The following is a 20846-nucleotide window of genomic DNA, read 5'->3' as shown; positions in this document are numbered from 1 at the left end:
GAGGCCTGGAGGAGAACCTGGCTAGATGGGCTCCAGCCACACAAAGGGAGGCAGGCCCGCCGTGAAGCACCAGTGCCCCCTGCTGGCCATGTGGGCACCTGTCCAGCCCCAGCCGGCCCCAGTGCAAGCACACAGAGAAGACAAAAGAGCCACTGGCCACGTTATAAATATTGTTATTTAAAAAACAAAACCAAAACCAAAACGAAACACACGTACACTGGGCCCCGGGGCTGGAGGAAGGAGTGGTGGTGCCCCAAGGGCCCGGGCAGGCAGGAGCAGGTACTGATGCTAGAGGGTAAGGACCCCGCCCTCTGCCACCCAGGCTGTGTCCACCAGCCTGTCACTCTTCCTGGGGGCCCCTTCTCACATTTTATCTACTGGCACCACCCACCCACATGGCATTCACCACCAATCGCTGGTCTGGGGCTGAGGGCAGGGCCCACACTAGCTGTCCGGGAAGCTGGGAGGACCCTTAAACACCGCGAGCAACCCTGGGAGGTGCTGGCAATGATGTGTTGGGGTTGGGGCTACTTGAGGAAAAGTGGACACGGACCCAACTAAGGAAGAAGTCTGGGGCAGACAGCGAGGGTAAACTAGGCCACAGCCTCACACAGACCCGAGGCACGGTGCCTCATCAGGTCACTGGTGGTCATCCAGCTGTTGCAAGAGCGTCCGCCGCCGTCTTTCCAGCTCACCCTCGCTCAGCTCGCTTTCCGACGTGTCCCAGCCCGTCTGGTGGAGCAAAGGCACAGCTCACCCACAGCTTCCCCCCGAGGGCTGCCGAGGCCTGGGCACAGCGCTGACTGGGCTGGGGCCGGGTGCCTGCCTCTCACCTTCTCCTTCTTGATTCCAAAGCCTGCGGAGCGGTTAGGGAGCTCTGCCCGCCGGAGGTCCCTGTCCTTGTCCTGCTCTGGTTCCTTCTCATCACTCTCCTTGCCCGCTTTCTCCTCGGGGTCTGTCTCGCTCTCAGGACTGTTCTGTAAGAGCCCAGAGCCCGCCTCCTCAGTTTCTGTGGAGAACGGCCCAGGAGGCGGGTGAAGACATCTCATAAAATAGCAGGGCCTTGGACGGAAGTTCCTTCCCTACGCACCGACTTGTGTCTTCTCTTCTTAGTTCTCTTTTTTGGTTTCTTGACTTTCCGAAGGCCGTGATCTGGAGACAGAAAAATCCCCACTAAGTCCCATGGGAGAAGGGAGGCCTCATCCTTTTCTCTGCTCATTCTTCACAGACAGGGACCTGTCTGAGGAAGTCTCAGTCCAGTTTTCCTTCCTTCTCTCCGTTTCCTGCCTGGGCAGGGACGGGAAGTTCTCCTTACTCTCCGACAGGTGCAGCCCTCCCACTCCACTCTACCCTCAGAGGGTGGGGCTCCCTGAAGGCCTCCTCTCCAGCTCCCAACTGCTTACCTGATCCAAGGAGAAGGCGGGAGGATGGGGAACCCCGTCCTCCAAGGGCAGCACCCCCACTTTCAACAGAATCAAGTGAGGAAGAGGGCTCAGAGCCTGACTCCGAGGGGTTCCGCCGCCTCCGCCTGGGGGGCCGGAGAGATGGTGGGGGCAGCTCCTCATCTTCTGACTCAGAGCCCTGGGGAGATTGGCAGACACATGTCGGCACAGAGGTTACCTGGGCTCCAGAGGCCCTCAAGTATGGGAACTGGGGACAGAGAGGAGAATCCAGGACCAAAGGAATCCTCAGTCTTCCTCCAGGGGAGGTGATGTAGGGGAAAAGCAAGAAAAGTGGCTCTTATTTCCCCCAGACAATCCAGCCTCACCCCACATCCTTTCTACCCGCCAACTCACTGAGGGCGAGTGGGAACGCTTGTGATGGTGCTTCTTGCCCTTTCTGCCGTGTTTCCGGCCTTTGCTGTGGAGGTGCTGGCATTCAGTCTGGTGGAGGCAGAGGGAGGGGTGAGGAAGGTTAGCCCCAGGAAGGACCCTGCCTTCTACGATCCGGTTTTGCCTCCTCTTCTGAGGCTAGGGCCTTAGGTCTATCCAGGGTACCCTAAGACCTCCCCTTCCTTAGTTGTCCAGGACAGGAGAGCCCTGGTGCTAAGAGGTTACCGAGGCTTCTAGCCTCAGGTGTTCGAGAGCCTGGGGCAGATGCAGAGGACAAGCAGCTCTGCCTCACCTCCAGTACCTGCAGGAACTCCCGGAAGAGCCGGATCCGCTCCGACTCCAGGGTGATCTGCTCAAAGGCTGAGTCGCACACAAAGCGCTCACGGACCTTGAACAGGAGAGCACTGCTGATCAGACCAGCCCCAGCACAGCATGGATGCCGCCATGAGCACAGGGCAGGGCTGGGGCAGAGGAAGGAAGGGAGCCGAAGCTGGCCCCGAGATGTGCTATGACTGGGGTGGGCCCCCGGTGGTGGAGAAGCACCGCTGCCCTCAGGACTGAGGGGGTGGTGTTTGGTGCCAGGCTGCAGTCCTGACCTCTTCCCAGGCAGTGCCCAGCTCCACAGCAGGCACAGCCTGCCTCAGCATGCTTCGAAAGGCAGCTTCTCTGCGCCGCAGCCTTCGTGCCTCCTCCTTCTCCCGCTCTCTCTCCCGCGCCTCTGCTTTCTCCAGCAGCTGAGGACAGACAGGACACAGAACAGCGTCACCCAGGAGGGTGGGCGCCCCGACTCACCCAGACATACCTTAAAAGGTGGGAAGTTGGAGCCTGGGCTCCTACTATCATCCCCTGAACTGGGGGAAGAGTCACACTGGGGCAGTGAGTGAGAAGGCACGGAACAAGAGTGAGGGACGAGTTTGAGAACGGAGCCCTGGCTACAGCCCCTCCCCACGCGGCCCCTCACACTATTGAAAGTCAGCTTGATGTTGCCTGCATCCAGCGCAGCAGCCCTCTTGTCAAAGCTTATGACGTGGGCGAAGTCCTCAAAGGCTGTGTTCACCTCCACGCAGAAGCCCCGGTCCTGTGGGCACAGCAGCGCATGAAGCAGGGGGCACCACAGGCCCGAACCTGAAGCTGGCTGGCCTCCAGGGCAGGCAAGGGTCAGACTACAGGATGCTCAAGTAGCCCCCTCCCCTGGAAGGGATCCACAGGACTGGGATGCACTTGGAGACCAAGTCGTCCAAGTCCTCACCATCTGATAATTAAGACTCCCATGCCCACCCTTGGCTTGGTTGTCACAGGGAACTGGGGGCGGGGTTGGATCACAGGGGTGGGTGTGCAGGGTGTGTGTGTGTTTCTCACAATTAATTCTTTGTCCCTTTGGCTTAAAGCTTGAGCCCCTGCTGGGTCCTCCTGCTGCTCAGTAAGTTCCTTGCATTCCAGCATCTGCAGGTCCCACCCTCCGGCTATATTTATTGAGTGCTTACTAAGTACCAGGTACCATGCTGAGTGTTTCACACACATTATCTCATTTAATCCTCACATATCTGAATTTAAGCACAAGTCCTAGTATCCTAATTTTATGCAGAAGAAGAAACCAAGGTTTGGAGGAACTAGCGAAATTGCCCAAGGTCTTCAGGGCTAATATACGGCTGAACGAGAATTCTACCCCAGGTCTTTCTAACAACAAAGCCCCTACTTTTAAGCACTACACCCACACAGATCACTTCATCCACGGGAGAAAAAGAGGCCATCTGGTGTACAACTCCCGAAACACTATTAAAAACACCACACACAGACCTGGCGCTGTGCTTCTCACCTTAGCCTCAAAACACCCCAGTGAAGCAGAGGCTTAGGAGAGTTCTCTCACTTGGCCCAAGATGACTCAGTGGAAAGTGAAGCCACTGGCGTGCGGGGTCTGGGGCACGGGCCCAGGTTCCCTCCCTCTCCCTCCACTCAGCTCAAACTTGACCCGGCCTTCCTGCTGATGGCAGAGGCACACTCTTCTTGCTTCTTCCAAGAGGACTTCCTCAACCCACGCTCTCCAGCCCTCCTCCTCAAACATACCAATCTCTCTCGCTTAGGGAACTGCAAGCTTCAGTCTCACCTCTTCACTGGCTCCTTCCGTCAAGTACACAGCTCACTTAACCTGGAACACCCTTTCCACCCTGCTCTCCACCTTCCTCAAGCTAACAACCTCTGCTTCTTTCCCTTTGTTTCAAAATCTTTAAATGCAGCGCAAAGGAAAACAAACATTTATTAAGCCTACTATAAGCAAGATACTACAAATGTTATTTAATTTCACGACCTTGCACGTGTATCATCCCCATTTTACAGATTAGGAAACTGAGGCTCAGAGACATTATATAACTTGCAGAGGTCTCAACCAATAAACAGCCAGGAGTTACCCAACTCTAAAGACTGTGCTGCACTCATTCTGCCCTCTTCACGGACACTGCTCTCCTAGAGGTTGCTCACGTCCCAAGAGTCAACTCCAAGGACGCCTTGGTCCCCACTCTTCTCGTCCTCTGTTCACTTCTTCAGCGCTCCCCTCTCCAGGGTCCCCTCCTGTCTCTGACCTCTTTTACCACCTCTCTTGCATGTGCTTGTTCCCCTGAGACCTGCAGTTAGTCTTTTCAATCTACACTGTCCTTCGCAATCTCATTCCCCACCTCTCTCCTGATTTTCAGACCCATACTAGACTGGATATTTTGCAGACACTTCAAATTCAGCAGATCCCAAGAGAATTCATTTCCTGGGAGCCCCCCACCCCACTCCCATGGATCTCTCAGGCCCAGATCTTCTGTCTTTCAGCTATTCCAAGTCCAGGACTCTGCACTACCCTATGGGATGCGAGGTACCATCACAGTCTGCCTGGCTAGTAGATGGTCTCAGGGAGCCCTGGGTTCATCTGCCTTCCATAGGCAGGAGCCCAAAAGGGGGAAGAGGAAGGAGGAACTATCTAAAGAAGATTCTTTCTCAGGAGGTGTGGAGACACAGGACTCAGCAAGGATAGGACTCCCACAGGCCTGTCAGCAGTACCAGCTGCTCTGTGGCTAAAAGTTAAGAGTCCAATAAAATTTAGCTCTCCTTGGATTAGGTATTTCTACTTTATATAATTATCCTATTTAAAATTTGGTATGTGCTTTATAACTCCCTGCCCCAGGTTGCTTTTGAGAATAATTCCAGAAGTGGAATTCCTATTTTCTCCAGCCCTGTTCTTCCTGCTTAATCCTTACCAATGGCACCATCGATCCACTCCTGACATCTCCGACTCACTCCTTCCTTCCCTCAGTTTCACAAAAAAATCCGTCAGTTCTACTTCTGCGTGACTCTAGCCTACTGGTTTTAAACTTTCTTTTTTAACAGCAGAGACATTTTTTTCCATAAAAATCTTATGCAGAACCTCGATGTATAAAAGAGAAACAAGCTGTTACACTTGAAAAGAGAGGAAGGAGCATAAAGTACCCCCCCCACTCCCCCACCCCCTCCGGCTTGTCCCAAGGCCCCTCTGAGGAGACCTAGGGAGTTTCAGAAACTACTGGAACATCACAGCTCTGCTCACTGGCCATCCCCACTGCCCCCGTCGAGCTCACTCCCACCTAGATCACTGCAGCAGCTCCTGCCTGGTCTCCCTACTCACCCCTCATGCTTCGAACCCTGCCTTGAGTCCATGCTGCCCGGATTTTTCTAGCAAATGGCCCCAACAGCAGGAAAGCGGTCTGGGGGTGAGTCAGAAGAGGATAACTCAAGCTCAGAATTTATCTTAATCACTGGCCACTACCACTTCTAGTATCCTGAGGCTTCGAGTCCTACCACACCTATCCCTAAGCATACAAGCACTCTGGCTGCAAGTGCTGCTCTACACAACCACCTGGGCTTTTCCAAGACATCAGCTAATCACATCATTCCCAGCTCCCCATTACTTACAAGATAAAAATCCAAATTCCTTATTTTAGCATTCAAGGAATTTTACAGGCAGGGCTCTCCTTCCCAACTGGGGCATGTGGTTCCAGAGAAACAGAGGAAGCCACAGGACATTATGATACATCTTACCTAATGGTAAGTAATTTTAAAATATTAAATTTATGTTAACAGAGAAGTATTACGGTATTAAAACGCAACACCTGCATGAATTCTTAAGGCAAAACACAGGACTTTAAAGAAATGTGTGTGCAGTGGGACATTCCTTGCTTTATTCTCAGACCCTCTCCACCTGAGGTACCAAGTTACTCCCCTTGGTAATCAGGTGAAGTCTGAAGGAATACTCCCCATTTTTCAGACGAGGAAACATGCTCAGAAAGATTAAGTAATCTGCTCAAAGTCACACAATTTGTAAGTGGTTAAGCTGGACTTTTACCCCTGCAGTCTGCCTTCACAGCCCTGCTCCTAACCACTATCCACACTGCCCTCTCAAACCCATGAGAATGGTCTTCACTTCCACAAAGAAACATGCTTCTCTTTGTTATCTTTTTCTGAAACATGGGGCTCTCTTAGTCCATCACTCACTTTTCCCCCTTTGATAAGACATGGATGTTGAGAATTCTCCAACGTGCGTGTGCGATCGGAAATGGCAGGTGAATTCGCTCCCACATCACGGAGGTGACAGAGAGGAGTGAGGATAGATAAGGAGGACAGGCTCCTTCTAAAAGGCGGTGGCATCTCAGCTCAAGTCCACTGAATGCCTCACAAAACCAGCCCGGTGCTGCTAGATAAGCCAAATTTCCAAGAGACGCTGAAGATCCAGATTTTAATTGTAATCTCTTTTTTTTTTTTTTTTGCGGTATGCGGGCCTCTCACTGTTGTGGCCTCTCCCGTTGCGGAGCACAGGCTCCGGATGCGCAGGCCCAGCGGCCATGGCTCACGGGCCCAGCCGCTCCGCGGCATATGGGATCCTCCCAGACCGGGGCACGAACCCGTATCCCCTGCATCAGCAGGCAGACTCTCAACCACTGCGCCACCCACCAGGGAGGCCCTTTAATTGTAATCTCTTGATTTTAAAATGTTAGCATCAAATTCCACATTTTTGTAAACTCCGTACAGGCAGAAGGAACCTATCTGCGGGCCCCCCGTTTAGGATTAGCTGTGCTGCTTGCTCCTCTGTGCTCCTGTGGGACGCTACGCCCAGGACCTCCACCCTCCTCCACCTACGCGTTCTTAGAGGTGCAGTTCAAATGGCAATTCTTTCGATTCCCTGTAGTAACACTTGCCCCTCTGTAGAGCCATTGTCATGTCTATCTTCCTACTAGACTATGAGGCTCCTTATGGGCAGAAATTGTATCTTATTCATTTGTGTGTCCCCAGCGCACAGTAAAGGATCACAGTAGCTATCTCCTGAACCGAGCTGCAGTGCTCCCACAAAACAGGCCTTACTAGGGAGTTCTGTCCTGGGAGCTTGCCCTGCACCCAGCCTGCCTCCATCCACAGGCCCAGGCTTCCCTCACCTTAAGGATGTCCTTAATGATCTTCTTCTCATCATGGAATCGTGCCTTCAACTCCTCCACATAGAACTTGAATAAGTCCAGAGGGGTGGAGCCTGCAGGGAAGGGAGGGAGGGGGGCCTGGCGGGCGGCAGCTTCCCAAGGCTTGAGGGTGGGGTGCAGGACCAGGGAGTGGGAGTGCAGAGAGGCTGGCAGGGCAGAAAGCCAGGCTAGAGGAGGGGGAGCCCGGCTGCCTTACCCGGCTGGCCCAGCATGTTGGCAAAGCGGACATCAGTGCTGACCGCTGGGTACAGCTCCATCCAGGTGGACATAGAGTGCAGCTGCCCTGTCTCGTGCAGCTCATCCAGGAAGGTCTAAGCAGGGAGAGGCCAGTTACAGGGAGAGTGAGAAAGGGAGGGAGGCAGAGCCAAAGACTGGGGAAGAAGACAAGAGCTGGCAGAGAGAGGCAGGGACAACCCAGACTGAGGAAATGCAGGCAAGAGGCAGAGATGAAGAGATACAGATGGGGAGGCAGAGAGCAATGTGAAAGCAGAGAGTGTAAAACAGAAAGGGACAGACGTAAAGGGAAAATGGGCTGGACCAGGAGGCAAAGCAGCGGAAACGTGCCTGCAGCATTATCTTCCCATGACTTGGTTTCAACTTCCCAAATGTGTTACAGCCAAGTAACCCCCACCACTACCAACACCAATGCCACCTCCAAGCTGGGGGACAAGCTAGCTATGCCTGTCTGGCTCCCCAGTGAAGGGAAATAAACTTGGCCTAGATGGTGAGCCATGCTTGTAGGGCGCTCTCTGCTGGCAGTTTCTGGGTGGTGCGTATGTCTAGTCTCCCTAGAGGAGCACAGCCCAAGGCTGAGGGGACACAGCGGGAGCAAAAGTGCAGGCACAGAGAGGCCTTGTGGAGCTGGGACAGGGCTGGGCATAGAGAAAGCAGTGGGACTGGCCGAGAGGAGGCAGGGCATGGGTGAAGAGGTGACGGTCTGGGGCAGGGCTGAGCTCTGATCCGGAGGGCAGCAAAGCTACCTGAAAGGCCTCCCGGTTCTTGCGCTGCTGGCGACGCTCCCGAAGCCGGGCCCTCTCCCGCTCCTCCTCCTCCTCCCTCTCCAAAGCACGGATGTGCTCCTCAAAGCAGATCAGCGCATCTTCCTTGTCCATGTCTAACCACAGGGAGAAGCCTCAGTGGGCACCGCACCAGCGGGACACCCTCTCAGACCCAGAACCCCCAGTGCTTCAAAGATGCTGCCCCTGTAGGTGTTGGGGACACCCAGGGTGGTGGGGTTAGGGGAGCAGGGGGACTCTGCAGGACAGGCTATTGGAATGATGGTTCTTGAGGAGGGTTCCTTGATCATATGAGAAAAAATTAGAAGTATTCAGCTCTTGTGACTTTGGTTACTAGAAGTCATCATACAAAATCAGTTATCTCAGGATCTGAGATTTCATTTTTTATGGGACTGGGAATCAATCAGGCTTTGATATAACTTCAGAAGGTGAATATCTGAAGATACTGCCTGTGATGATAGGCCAGCAGCAGCTTATTGCAACATTTGTGACCACTTAAGGCCCACCCTACCAAGCAATTTAAGACCATATTCACATGAGCTATAAAAATCATCTCCAAGTCTTCTGATTCCTACACCAGTGCCCTTCCCCCAAGGACACACATTGTCCAGGTAAACAGTGGACCCTGGAGGGAAAAAGGAGGTGTCCTGAAGCATTCTGGGATCTCCAGAGCCCAGAGAGGTTCTGGACTGCGTAAGTGCTGGGGAATCCTAGACATCCAGGAGGGCAAGAGGTGCAGGGGAGTGGTTTGAGGCTGGTGCTAGGGGTCAGTGAGGAAAAGGGAAGGGACAGGAAGGAGTGGAGACCCAGGCTTACTCTGTAGCTGATGGTCCTGAGCAAAGCTGGGGTTATCCATGAGGTACTGCTGGGCCTGGGACCATGTGGTTTGGAAGTTGACGCTACTCATCCCATCCAGGATGCTCTTCAGGGCCTGGATGTTGCGGCGCCGGAGCTGCTTGGCCTGTTCCTAGGGAGCCACAGGGTCAGGGTGAGGCAGGGCAGGCTGGAGCTACTCAAGTGGGCCTGGGCAGAGGCACACCTGGGGAAAGGCAGGCCGCCTGGGGACTCTGGGATGGCCAGACTCGAGGCCTTCATGTCCCCGGAAAGGGGAAGGAAACAGGTTACAGACCAAGCCCTCAGAGACCTTCCTGTTCTCCCACACCCAGAGCTGTAGGCCCAAAGCATAAATGGGGGATGTGTAGGTGCCACACCAGCTTCTGGGTAAGGTGCTGGGACCCTGGGGGCAGCAAGAAGTGAATGGCTGGGTCCACAAGGAAGCAAAGACATGGAAGGTCTTAGATGAGACTGTGACTGATGGATCCAGCCCAGTGACTGTTACCTTCTCCTTCTTGGCCAGGAAGAAAAGGACATCATCATAAACCTCTTTTCGATCCCTCTCGGGGACCACAGCCCAGACCTCCAGCTCCCCAAAGGTCTGTTCTGCCCGCCTGTGGAGCATATGGGCCGTGAGTAGGCAGGCAGAGAACAGAGACTGGGCCCACAGGTTCTCAGGGTTCCCAGGCCCCACCCCAGCCCGGCCCCCTGACCGGTAGCGGGTGGTGGAGGTCATGCGCTCATGCTGCTCCAAGAAATGCTGCAAGGTCTGCTTGGCCTCCTTGGCTTTTAGCCGGGCCTCTTCCTTCTCCTCCTTCTCCCGCTGCGCCTTGTAGGCATTGAATGCCTGCTTTTTCTCACTCAGTTTGGGCAAGGCACTGGGGTGGACAGGGTGGGAGTGGGATGTGGACAGAGGAGTCAGCCTGAACCACGCTGCACAGCCCACAAAGCAGGGTCATGGCGCACTGGGGACAGGGCTCATAGAACTAACAGGTGTCCATGCATGGGCACAGCAGGCTGCAGGGGCTCCAAGGGCACAGGGAGGCAAGACAGGTAGGCCTCTGGGATGTGGGGAGGGGTAAGAAGCAGTGAGGGGACAAGACGGGGCTCTAAGACACTGCTAACACTGGGCCCTTTTGTTTTGGGGTTCTCAAGTTGCAGTCAGGCCCCTGCCCTATCCAGCCCCCTGTTTCCCCAATTAATTCAATTCAAATCAATTCAATTCAACAAGCATTTATTGAATGTCTCATGTCAGATCCCTTTCCCCTCCTTCTCCTGGAGGCTCTCCAGCTTCTCTTTCCCAGCACACTCACCCATCTATCACTCTCCTCACTCTGGCCCCCCTGGGGTTTCCTGGGGAATCCCTGGCTCAGCTGCCCCCATGAACAAGGTCTGGAGGGCCTGCCCAGACCTACCTGTAACGGGGGTCGGTGACCACCATCTTCATGGCCTGCTCCCACGAAGCATTGGAGGGGACAGCCTGGAATGGAGCAGGCAGGGGTCATGGGGCCTGCCCATCTCTCGCCCCCTCCAGGCCTACCCTGGGAGCCCCACTCTCAGCACCTTATCCCTCAGCAGCTCCTTGAAGGCCTGCTTTGCCTTCTCCCGATTGCTCCAACTGAGGCCAGACCTCTCCGGTTCTGGCTTTGATTCCTCTTCCTCCTGCTGTGGTGGCTGATGCTGTCCAGCAGAACTGGGGGGAAAAGGGGACTCAGCCACAGTGTCCCCCAGTCCCTATAGCTTTCAGGGCCCTGCGTGATCAGGACACTCCCCCTTGCTCCCCAGGGAAGCCATTTTCTGCTCCTCAAAGGTCATGCCCAGATCTTCACACCTTTCCCGAGAAACCTGGCAGAGGTCAAGGGTTGAACCCAGCTGGGAGCCTGAGGCCAGTGTCTGGAATGCCACGGGGGGCAGCCCTCACCTGCTGGGGCCCTCCTCCGGCTGCTGCAGGAACCCCTGCTCCAGGGGCTGGGCAGCCTCTGACACGTCGCAATCTTGAATCCCACCTGGCTCAGGTTCTAGGAGGCCCGTGGGCACCAAGGTGGGGCCAGGCGGCACAGGTGGGGGGTCAGGCTGTGGCTGAGGAGGCTGAGGCTGTAGTGTCCGTGGCTGCTGCCGTTTCCTGCAGGTGAGCCGGAAGGGCAGTGTCCAGTAGAGCAGGGATAGAGGTGGTCAGGGGCTGGCTGGTCTTTCTATCCTGTGAAGGACTGGGGCCAGAGCAGACCACTCCACAAGGAGACTGAGAGCTGGCTCTTCCTCCCACAGAGTAGGGATCATGGGGAGAGGCCACTCCCACCCCTTAGGTGGCCCCAGGTACGGGTGGATAGGTAGGCAAGGTGGGCAAGTCACTCACCCTGCAGCCTCTTGTTTGACTAGAGCTGTAATAGGAAAAGATAACATGGTTATAGGGTAGCAAGGGCCACACCCAGAGCCCCTGCCTGGGCCCACCCCCTCCTCACCCTCCAGGTCATCCAGGTCCTTGGGCCGGGTCCAGCGGGACTCCTTACTCTGGTTGTTATAGTAGTAAGGTTTGCCTGTGTCCGACTTGTACTCTTTCCAGGGACACTGGGATAGCAGGAGCTGTAAGAGGATGGGCCAGGGAACATCAGTGGGCTGGGCATACCTTCCAGCCACAGTTGGGGGAGCTAAGGGGACCCAGTGAGTAGGGGACACAGGAGTGTTTAGCGACCACCTGGCCTGGCTCAACATGGGGGAAGGTGGACTTCCTGAGATCCTAGGGAGGTCAGGGAATGGTCAGGGATCTTGGGATCAGAGGAACCACGTGTATGGTTAGAGACTCAGGGGAAGCCAAGGATGTGGAAGGGTCAGGGCAGCTGAAAGGAAGGAACAGAAAGCCCCACTCAGGACCTCTGCCTTGGACTTGAGCACGCTGGGCTTCTCCCACACGGACTGCTTGTCGTCAGCATTGTAGTAGTAGATGCGCCCATCAGGGGCCATATGCTCACTCCACAGGGCCCTCTGGGGGAGGGGAGGGTGCACAGAACGGTGGTCAAGGCCCCTTTCCCAAAGCTTCTTCTCCTCACCCCAAAATTTTAACGATTAGCACCCCTTTCTACCCAGAGACCCCTGAGCTGAAAGAACTCACCGGAGGGCCCGTCCCAGCCACAGCAGCTAGAAAAGAAGCCAAAGGAAACATATTAAGTCCTTGCTCCAACCCCTATCTGATCCCCATCTATTCCTCCCTTATTCCATCCCCAATAAATATCCCCTGGGCCCATCAACATCCCAGGATCCCTGGCATCCCAACAGGCATGATCCGGGGTGGGCTCTAGTCCATGGTCCCCTCTCCCCCCCAACCTCCGAGCCTGGGGGGAACAGACCCCCAGAAGACTCACAGCTGGCGGTGTCCACACCTGGAGCCGTCTGCCGAAGAAAGAGGAGGGGGAAGGGTTGGGGCCAAGCCCAGTGGCCCCCAAGACCCAGGCCATGGGGGATGAAGAAGCAGGCCAGGCCAGGATCCAAGTATCCTGCTCCCAGGGATCTCTGCTCCCTAACAAGCTTCCCCTGCCCTCTCGGGCCATGGCTCTAAGACCCCAGAGGGAAACTGCACAGCAGTTCCTTTCTTCCATTTTCAAGTGAGAGTATTTTGTTGAGTAAACCTCCATGGCACATTTTTTCCACAGTGAATACCAAATGCCACGTCCTACCCAGACTCTACTACACTGATCAACAGCACAAGAAGGTACAGAGAGATCCCCAGGTACTGCTGCTTCCTCCAGAGACACAGAAGATGAAGAGGAAATTGTATTCAAGTGTCCACAGTGCTAACTCTGTGAGGGTAAGCAGTGTCTGGCACGAGTGTGTTTCCTTAAGGGAGCTGGGCATAGCAGGGGGAGTAAAAAGAGAGAATGTATGTGCCTTTGGGGAAGAGAGAGAAACTAGAAGAGCTGAGTACATGGCTGGACTGGAGAGGAGGACTCAGTGTGGGGAGTGCAGCTGGGACGAGGGTGGATGCGATAAGAGGGAAAGAATGGAAGCCATGTCCCTGTTCTCCAAGTCAGGCCCACTGGGCTGCAGGGCAGAACCTACTTCCTGTCCCCTCAGTGCTTACCGCTGCGGTGACGGGCACCGCTGGCATCAGCATCCCTGGCATCATGGGTGGTACCATTCCTGGTATCTATGGATACAAAGAAGACAAAAACCAGCTACCGAGGTGAAGGTAAGCACAGGCTGTGAAGGGTCCTGAGAGATCCTGTCGGGGCTGTGACCTTCACATGGGCGCCTCTGCAGGCAATCCCCAGGCTCTGGGCTCTTAGCCGAGCCTCAGAGTGTCCTCCAGCCATTCAGCAGACAAATCCACCTGGGCCTGGCCCCACGTTCCCTCCCTCCCCACCCCAGCTTCTCAAGTCCAGATATCCACTCTCACCTCTACCCGCAGCTAAAATGACAAGGGTTTTCAGAGCCCCTGGTACAGGGGGGAGGATTACCTGTGTGAGTGGTGGTGGCGCCCCTATTGGTGGAAGCATTGGGGGCATGATGCCAGGTGGCATGGGGGGGATGGCCGGTGGTCTCTGACTCATCGGGGGGAGCCCCATTGGAGGAAAAGGTGGGGGGATTCCTGGAGGAGGCATCTGGAAGTGAGGAAAGGAAGAGCTCCTGAGTAGAGAAGACACTGCTTTGCACCTGTCAGGAAAGAGCCACTTGGCTCCCACCCCAACCCTCCACCCTGGCTCTGAGACAATTCCAAGGTTTCGGTTTGAGAGGCATGAAACCGCCTCCCTCCTCAACACTGAGACTGGTAACAGGGGGTCCCTCTGGGTATAAGAGGCAAGCACGCAGCTTCTTGAAGCAGGGAAGGGAGAGGGAAAAGGGAGGTGGAGCTGCCACCAGACTGCAACTGGAAGGCTCCACTGCTTCAATGCCTGTCCCCAAAGAGGCCTTTCAGATGCAGGGCCAGAGGCAGGTGTCCAGTCCCAAATCCCCCAGTCCCCTGCCTCCTACCTCTTTTTCCCCAGTTTGATGACCACCAGGTGCTATTCCAGCCTGACTTTTTTGTATAAATAATACAGACAAGGGGAATTCCCTGACAATCCAGTGGTCAGGACTCGGCACTTTCACTGCTGAGGGTGCGGGTTCAATCCCTGGTCGGGGAACTGAGATCCCACAAGCCATGAGGCATGGCCAAAAAAAAAAAAAAAAGAATATAGACAAGGAGCAGTGAAAGAGAAAGGCAGCCCTACCCTGCCCTCACACTAAGGGGGTCTTTTTCCATCCACTTCTCTTTTCCCCAGCCCCTGTGTGTCCCAAAGACAAAAAGACAAAGGGAGAACTGTCAACTTTATGGACTGAGAGCTTAAAAGCAGCTCCTCCCACCCCAATGCCCAAGCAAAACCATCCCTCATCCAAGGGCAACAGAAGGGGGCATTACACAAAAACCATACTGGCGATGCAGCAGTGCTAGGGACTAGGGAGTTGGGGGTGCAGGCTGGAAAAGCCAAGCCCAGGGAAAGACATAAAACTTACGAAGGGTGGTGGCATCATGGGGGGCCCCGGTGGGAAGGGGGCAGGCGCTGCTGGGGGCCGGGGACCAGAATCGGGAACCGACTGTTGAGGGAGAGAAAAGTCATAGGACCCAGGATGGGCAAAGAGATGGGCTTTTGCAGAAGGGAAGCAGAGGGGTGAGGATGAGAAAGGAGCAGAAGTTCAGAGGAAGGGTCTCCAAGCCCATTTTCCTGCCCGCTCCCAGCTCTGAGCCCTGGGTAGCTCTGCTCTCTCTTCTGCTAGCTCAGAGCCAGCTGGCTGAGCTCCTTCAATGTCATCTTTATTTTGGAAGTTTCCACTTTGCCAAAGCCAAGGAAAGATGGAGGAGGCTCTACTACAGGCACAGATGGGCTCTTCCCAAGGCTTTTCACCCACCCTCCTGCCTGTGGGCAAGGCTGTGCTTCCCTTAAACCAGGCAAACAGAGGTCTCTCATCCCCAAAGTACTCAGGGAGGAAGTGGCCTCTTTTCCTGTTCACCTACCTGAATTCACCCAGTACAGAGACTCAACCCAAAGATCTCTAAACATAGTCACTAGTCCTTCCTAAGTACTAGTTTCCCTATCTCTCCTCTCTTTACTACCAGCCCCCTCCCCTATTGGCCTTATCTTTAGTCACTCACTCTGACATCTTCCATTCCCATTCCCTCCCTCTTCTCTTTAGCTTTACTCCCCAGCCTCCGCACTCAGTGGCCATCACCTCCCCTACAGATTCTGAACTCATGTCCCAGTGCATGAGGCTTTGAACAGCCTAGGTCTCCCTATCCTACACCTAATGGCTAGCCACATCACCCCACTTAGTTCTCAGCCTAAATATCACTTGCTCTAAAAAGCCTTCCTGACTCTATTCTGATCCCCTTTTTAGTTTCCTTACATATACAATTTCGTAATTATTATGTTTGCTTGGATATGTTTCCCCTTACCAGAGAATAATAACATTCCATGAGGGCAGAGATCGTATCTGACTTGTTGAAAGCTGGATTCCTGGTGTCTGCCACAGTGTCTGGCACATAATGTGTACTCAACAAATATTAAGTGAATGAACGAACAAATGAAGGAACAAATCCTCTTTATATAGAACCTTCCGATTCTAAAAATTCATCCTATAGATACAGCCCTACATGTGTGTACAAGGTTTTCAGATCAGCATTATTTGTAAAACCAGAAGACTATAATAGCCTAAATATCAGCAAGGAACCATGGAATTTTACACAGACATAAAATGGAATACTATGCAGTCATAAAAAAGAATGAAGAGGCTCACTGTCTTGATAGGGAATAATCTAAGATACATAAACAAGTGGGGGGGAAAAAAGCAAAGTGCAGCAAAGTTTTATTACTTGTATAAAAATTGGAGACAAAAGATGACACACAAGAAATGAGAATGGGGACAGGTGGAAAGGAGAATTCTGTTTGCCCTTTTGTAACTTTGAATATGACTATATTTACCCTCTCAAAAAAAATTTTAAAGTAAACTAGGCACAGAGATGCAGCTAAAAGGCTCTGCCCTTCCTCCTCTTTGCTTGGAAGGTGGGGGGTGGTAGGGAGGAGTCCCATAGAAAGGTGGGAGCTGGCTCACTGCTGCCCAATTTCCCTACTTTCCCAATTATCCCTATGGTATGAAGGCTCAGCATTTTAAAATGCTTCTAATCTCTACTTTTAGTAATATCTGTACTTCCTCTCTTCCCACCCATCTTGTCCTAAGAAGAGAAGGAAGGGTAAGTCAAACTACTCCAACATGGATCACCTTTTCTCAGGGATCACATACTCTAAGCCCTGTATTCAGACCTGCTCCTGCCCCCTGAAACTTTCTTCCACGTGGAAGTCAGAAACCAATCAACATGGGAGGAAATCCAATTCTCTGTGCCACACTTTCCCACCCAAGCTGCCTCAGGATCCTCTCTAACCTCCCAGACGCTACGTAACCATCTTTGGGTCCTCCCAGGCTCCAGGGTCGCCCATCTCAGAGACTGGTGCCACCATTCATACAGTTGTCCAAGATAGAAATCTGTGAGTCACTCACCATACGTCCGTCTTTCTTGTCAATACATCAATGAGTCCTGTTAATTTTACCTCCTAAAGATTTATTGAATCCATCTATTTCTCTCCGTTTCCTCCTCCACCCCTACCACCCCTCTTTTTTCATCTGACCTACTTCAGTGGCCTCTTGACTGGTCTCCCGACATCCACTCCAACCTCAGGCCACGCACGTTACTCCCCTGCTTAAAACTCTTTAATGGGTCTGGGAGGCTGTGGCATGTTTGCTCCCCAACTGCCTTGCCTACTTCACCCATGCTGAGCTCCTTCTCTCAATCCTCCCACCTCAGACATCCACCTCAGCCTGGGGCAATCTTCCTTCCAAGCCCACACAACTCGCCTACATAACCTTCACATCTGGCAGTCATCATTTCTTCAGGAATGCCTTTCTCCAACCCAGCGGACTAGTCAGAGCCCTCTTTTACACACTCAGACACCATGTTACCTCCCCCTTCAGCAATTATCCACTGGAATTTTACAGTTTTTGTACAATTCTGATTGTATTCTTATTTTATGTGGCACTAATAAAAAACAAATGCTGCCAATTAAATTATGATTCTCCACTGATTTTAAGATGCATCTTGACTTCAGAAATGTTAAAATGTGAGTCTTAGAATCAATGAAATATCTGACACCTCCACTAGGCTGAAAACTCTAAGGGGCAGGGACTCTGTTTTTGCTTATTCCAATATCCTATGCCCATTGTATTTTCCTCACCACCCCCTATTGGCACACAGTATGTGCTATTATTTCTTGACTTACTGACTGAATGGTCTTGGCAAATCCCACAAAACAAAGCCATCTTAAGGTCTAGCGGTTATTCAGGGAACACAGAATGTCAGAGCTGGAGAGGATGCTGGCAACCACCCTAGGCAGTCCTCTTTTTTCAGATAAAAAACGAAGGGGGACTAATTGGTCCCAGGGCTGTATCCAATCTGCCCTCTAGCCCTACTCCCTTAAAAGCACAGTCCTTACCACAGGAAGCAGTTCTGTTTTCTTCACTCTAGCATATCCCGAGACCCATGTGGTTAAACCAGGAAGGTTCCAATATTTTCTTGCTTGAAAACCAGTGGTGGGTCCCTATTGCCCACCCTACAGAATCTCTCATCTCATCTCATTCAAAGCCTTTAAACAAGACCCATCCCACACTCTTGGCTCACCCTGACTCAATGGCTCCCCTCCTCCTCTTTGCACAAACTGTTAGATTACTCCATGTGTTTCTTTTATTCTTTGTCTCTTATTTTGTTCAAGAGGATCCAAGAGTCACCTCCTTCAGGTTACCTTTATGACTATCCTCCACACATACACACACTCCTACCTGTGTCCCCTCAGGAGAAATGCTGCACTACTTTGCACAGAGTGACATGCTACTCTGTGGATGCTTGCTGGGTGTTTCACATGGGACTGCCTGTCTCCCTACTCAGGTGGGGATTTCCCTACATTTAGGGATTGCGTTTTCTCCTTTTAAGCCTCCTCTGAAGTGTCTAGTCAGGGCCCTATACAAAGTGCTGTGACAAGATGCAGACTCACCCCTAAACTTATTTTTGCATACTGGAATATCCCAGAACAGACAAATGTGTATGTGTGTGCACACGTACCCAGGTACATTTGTATAAACTCTCTGGGTAAAAGCTGACTGTGATGTGAGAGAGAGGCAGTTTGGCAGAGGTCCGTGTGGCTGGGGAAAGTGAACTAGAACCAAATACTGGCACGGGAAAACCTAAACAATTTTAAAAACTAACTGTATATGACCATCTTTAACTTGGAATGGAGACCCCTGGCCAGGATCCAGACACTAGCCTGTTTTGGACAGTTCCCCAGAGGACACAGCAATGGAATGAACATAAATTACTATGGAACTTCCAAAGCCCTCCCTTCCCTGAGCCTCCCCTGTGCGACGTGTAGGCTTTCTTTCCTGAAACACCCCTGCCCCTATCTCACTTGCTGCAGTGCCTATACAACTTCAGGTCTTAAACTTCTGTGTGAGAATCTGAAGACGTAACTCGTGTGAGAGAGGGATATAGGAAAGGGGGCTGAAAGAGAAGCAGATCATGTGTCTTCCCTGGAACAAAAACACATTCGTAGGCTGGGGACAGACAGTGAAGAGATAACTGATCATCTGATCATCATGCGTTCACCTGGGACAGTTGGAAGATTCCCCCCCACACCCCCACACCCCGGCCCCAACAGATACAATCAGTTTTTCTCAGCCTCCACATCTGAGGGGCATCTCAGAACTGAAGATTCAGAAGAAAGAACAAAAGGAGAAAAGGAGAAGACTGGAGAGACAGAAGGAAGAGAATGGAAAGAGGGGAAAATAACATTTACTGAGTGCTTATTATGAGCCAGATACCATGCCAAACACTCATTTAATCCTTGCAACTATATGAGAGGTTATTATCCCCATTTTACAGATAAAGAAACTGAGGTTCAGAGAGATCAAGTAACTTGACCAAGGTTCCAAGAGATTAAATGGCAGAGGCAAGTTTGGAATCCAACCAGTCTGACCCCAAAGCCTGTGCTTTCAATTACTCCACAAAGCGGCCTCCCAGCAAGGACAATACTGCCACAGGTATTTCTCACACTCAAATTCATTCCCCTCTTTTCTTTTTTACCCCAATCCTCACACAATCCTGAAATCCTCAGACAGCCAGGGGATCCCAAGGTTGGCCAGGTCTGACTCACTCCCTGAAGGGATCTGTGCTGGAAAATGAAGGCTGGGAGGCACACCTCTCAGAAGGAGGTAGCCATCATCAAAAAGAAAAGTATCATGGAGACTGAGAGACCAGCTGATTACCCTGTGCTCTAATTATCTACCTGCTGCCATTCTTCAGCCGCCCCAAACAGCACCAGCCTCTCCCTCCCCGTTTTCAAAACCATTCTAGTCCCCACTCCCCTGTACCAGCCTCATTATTCCTCCTGCTCCCCAAAGATACTAGAAAATATCTTCCGTTGCTTCTCTCTGATCCTGCCATCTCATCACTCTCCTTCTGATGAACAGAATGTTACTTCTGGTCTTCATCTTTCTTGGGTTAGGTCTCAACCCCTCCTCTACTTAGAGTTCTCCCATCTCTCCAACAGGATTCCAGAGGCGCTGGCTAGCCTGCCCCAGCCTTGCTTTGTGCCTACCATCCCCCCACATCCCTGGGGATTTTCTGCAGCCCCAGCTGAAGGCCTAGCCTCCATCTTCGTCCTTCTTTCTTTTGCTTCCCGACGTCCTAGAACCCATTCTCCTGAACTCTCTCCTCAAGAACCACCCCATTTTGGAGCAGAAAGAGATCTGGGATATCATTCCCGTGCATCTTCCTTTTTTTTTTTTTTTTAATCGATAGGAAGTCTGAGGCCCAAAGAAAGGTAGTGACTTGCCCAAGGTCACACAGAGTTGTTACAGAGTTTGTTGACGGCAGAGCCAGGATTAGGGCCAAGGGGCTTCTGCTCTCCCATTTCTTGGAGTGTCCAGCACTGCGTGGGGGCCGGAAGCCTCTCTTTCCTCAGGAAACAATGCCCCCTCCTCACCTCAGGAGACACTGCGGGGAAATGAAGGAGGGGGTCTCCAAGAGATATGGGGCACCCATGGCTTCCAAAGGGTTCAAGCACTAAGTCTGGGTAAGGGGCATGTCGCACGCCAAATATCCCAGGAGGGGAAACTGTGGCCCCCAGCTTTCCCCTAGTCCACCGGTTCCCACATCTCTCGCCACCTCTTCTTTCTCGACCTTTCTCCACAAACGCACTCTTCGCTTCATCCCTTCCTCCTCCTCACCCAGTCCCGCAACCCTAGTTCCCCTCAACACCCCCACCCTCCGCCATCCTCCATCATGGCCTCCCCCGCCCCTTCTCCCCCAAATCCCCGCCCCCTCCCCCTCCCTGGCTTCTCTCCCTAACCCCTCATTCCCCTAGCTCTGCCCCGGGGTCCCGGGTACCCCCGGCGGCCTCCCCGCCCCCCCGGCCCAGGCCCGGGCCGCCGGGGGCGCTGTGGGACCGAGCCGGGACCCTCCACACCCGCGCGAGGACGTTACCATGCCAGAGCCTCCGAGCAGCTGGGCCGGCTCGGCCCACCCACCAGTAAAAACCGCTCTGATTGGCTGGCCGCAGCCGGGAAGGCGGAGCCAGTGGGGGTCGCACGCCCTGGTGGCCGGGGCTCCGGTCGCT

At 53.1% G+C, this 20846-nt stretch overlaps 1 protein-coding gene across 6 annotated transcripts; it reads right to left on the bottom strand.

Annotated features, from left to right (window-relative positions):
- Positions 1 to 157: 157 nt before the first annotated feature.
- Positions 158 to 20846, bottom strand: PRPF40B (pre-mRNA processing factor 40 homolog B). Of its 6 annotated transcripts, none has more exons than XM_082635738.1 (26): positions 20714 to 20845; positions 14647 to 14727; positions 13611 to 13754; positions 13235 to 13300; positions 12519 to 12546; positions 12269 to 12294; positions 12031 to 12141; positions 11622 to 11742; positions 11516 to 11540; positions 11084 to 11284; positions 10726 to 10855; positions 10578 to 10642; positions 9876 to 10040; positions 9668 to 9776; positions 9145 to 9295; positions 8293 to 8426; positions 7509 to 7623; positions 7274 to 7365; positions 2794 to 2910; positions 2429 to 2566; positions 2125 to 2220; positions 1797 to 1883; positions 1404 to 1581; positions 1091 to 1152; positions 834 to 977; positions 158 to 732 (listed from the first exon to the last, which is right to left on the bottom strand). In XM_082635738.1, the coding sequence occupies exons 1-26, from the start codon at positions 20714 to 20716 to the stop codon at positions 640 to 642; spliced, it is 2682 nt and encodes an 893-aa protein (XP_082491864.1). In that variant the 5' UTR covers positions 20717 to 20845; the 3' UTR covers positions 158 to 639. The 6 variants fall into 6 exon arrangements, with proteins under 6 accessions (XP_082491864.1, XP_082491865.1, XP_082491862.1 ...); XM_082635739.1 differs by having other exon boundaries at positions 2134 to 2220; XM_082635736.1 differs by having other exon boundaries at positions 158 to 977.

The sequence above is a fragment of the Mesoplodon mirus genome (assembly GCF_964341445.2).
Source record: "Mesoplodon mirus genome assembly, chromosome: 11".
NCBI classification, from domain to species: Eukaryota; Metazoa; Chordata; class Mammalia; order Artiodactyla; family Ziphiidae; genus Mesoplodon; species Mesoplodon mirus.
The sequence above is the reverse complement of the archived record's forward strand: the minus strand, read 5'-3'. Positions and strand labels throughout refer to the sequence as shown.

What these genes read in the sequence shown, in the direction of transcription:
- PRPF40B (XM_082635736.1), bottom strand. An exon ending in CCGGAGGAGGGCCCCAGCAG is followed by an intron (nt 10,856 to 11,083) that starts GTGAGGGCTGCC and finishes TTTTCCCCCCAG; the next exon opens with TTCTGCTGGACAGCATCAGC. An exon ending in GTCACCGACCCCCGTTACAG is followed by an intron (nt 10,041 to 10,577) that starts GTAGGTCTGGGC and finishes TGTCCACCCCAG; the next exon opens with TGCCTTGCCCAAACTGAGTG.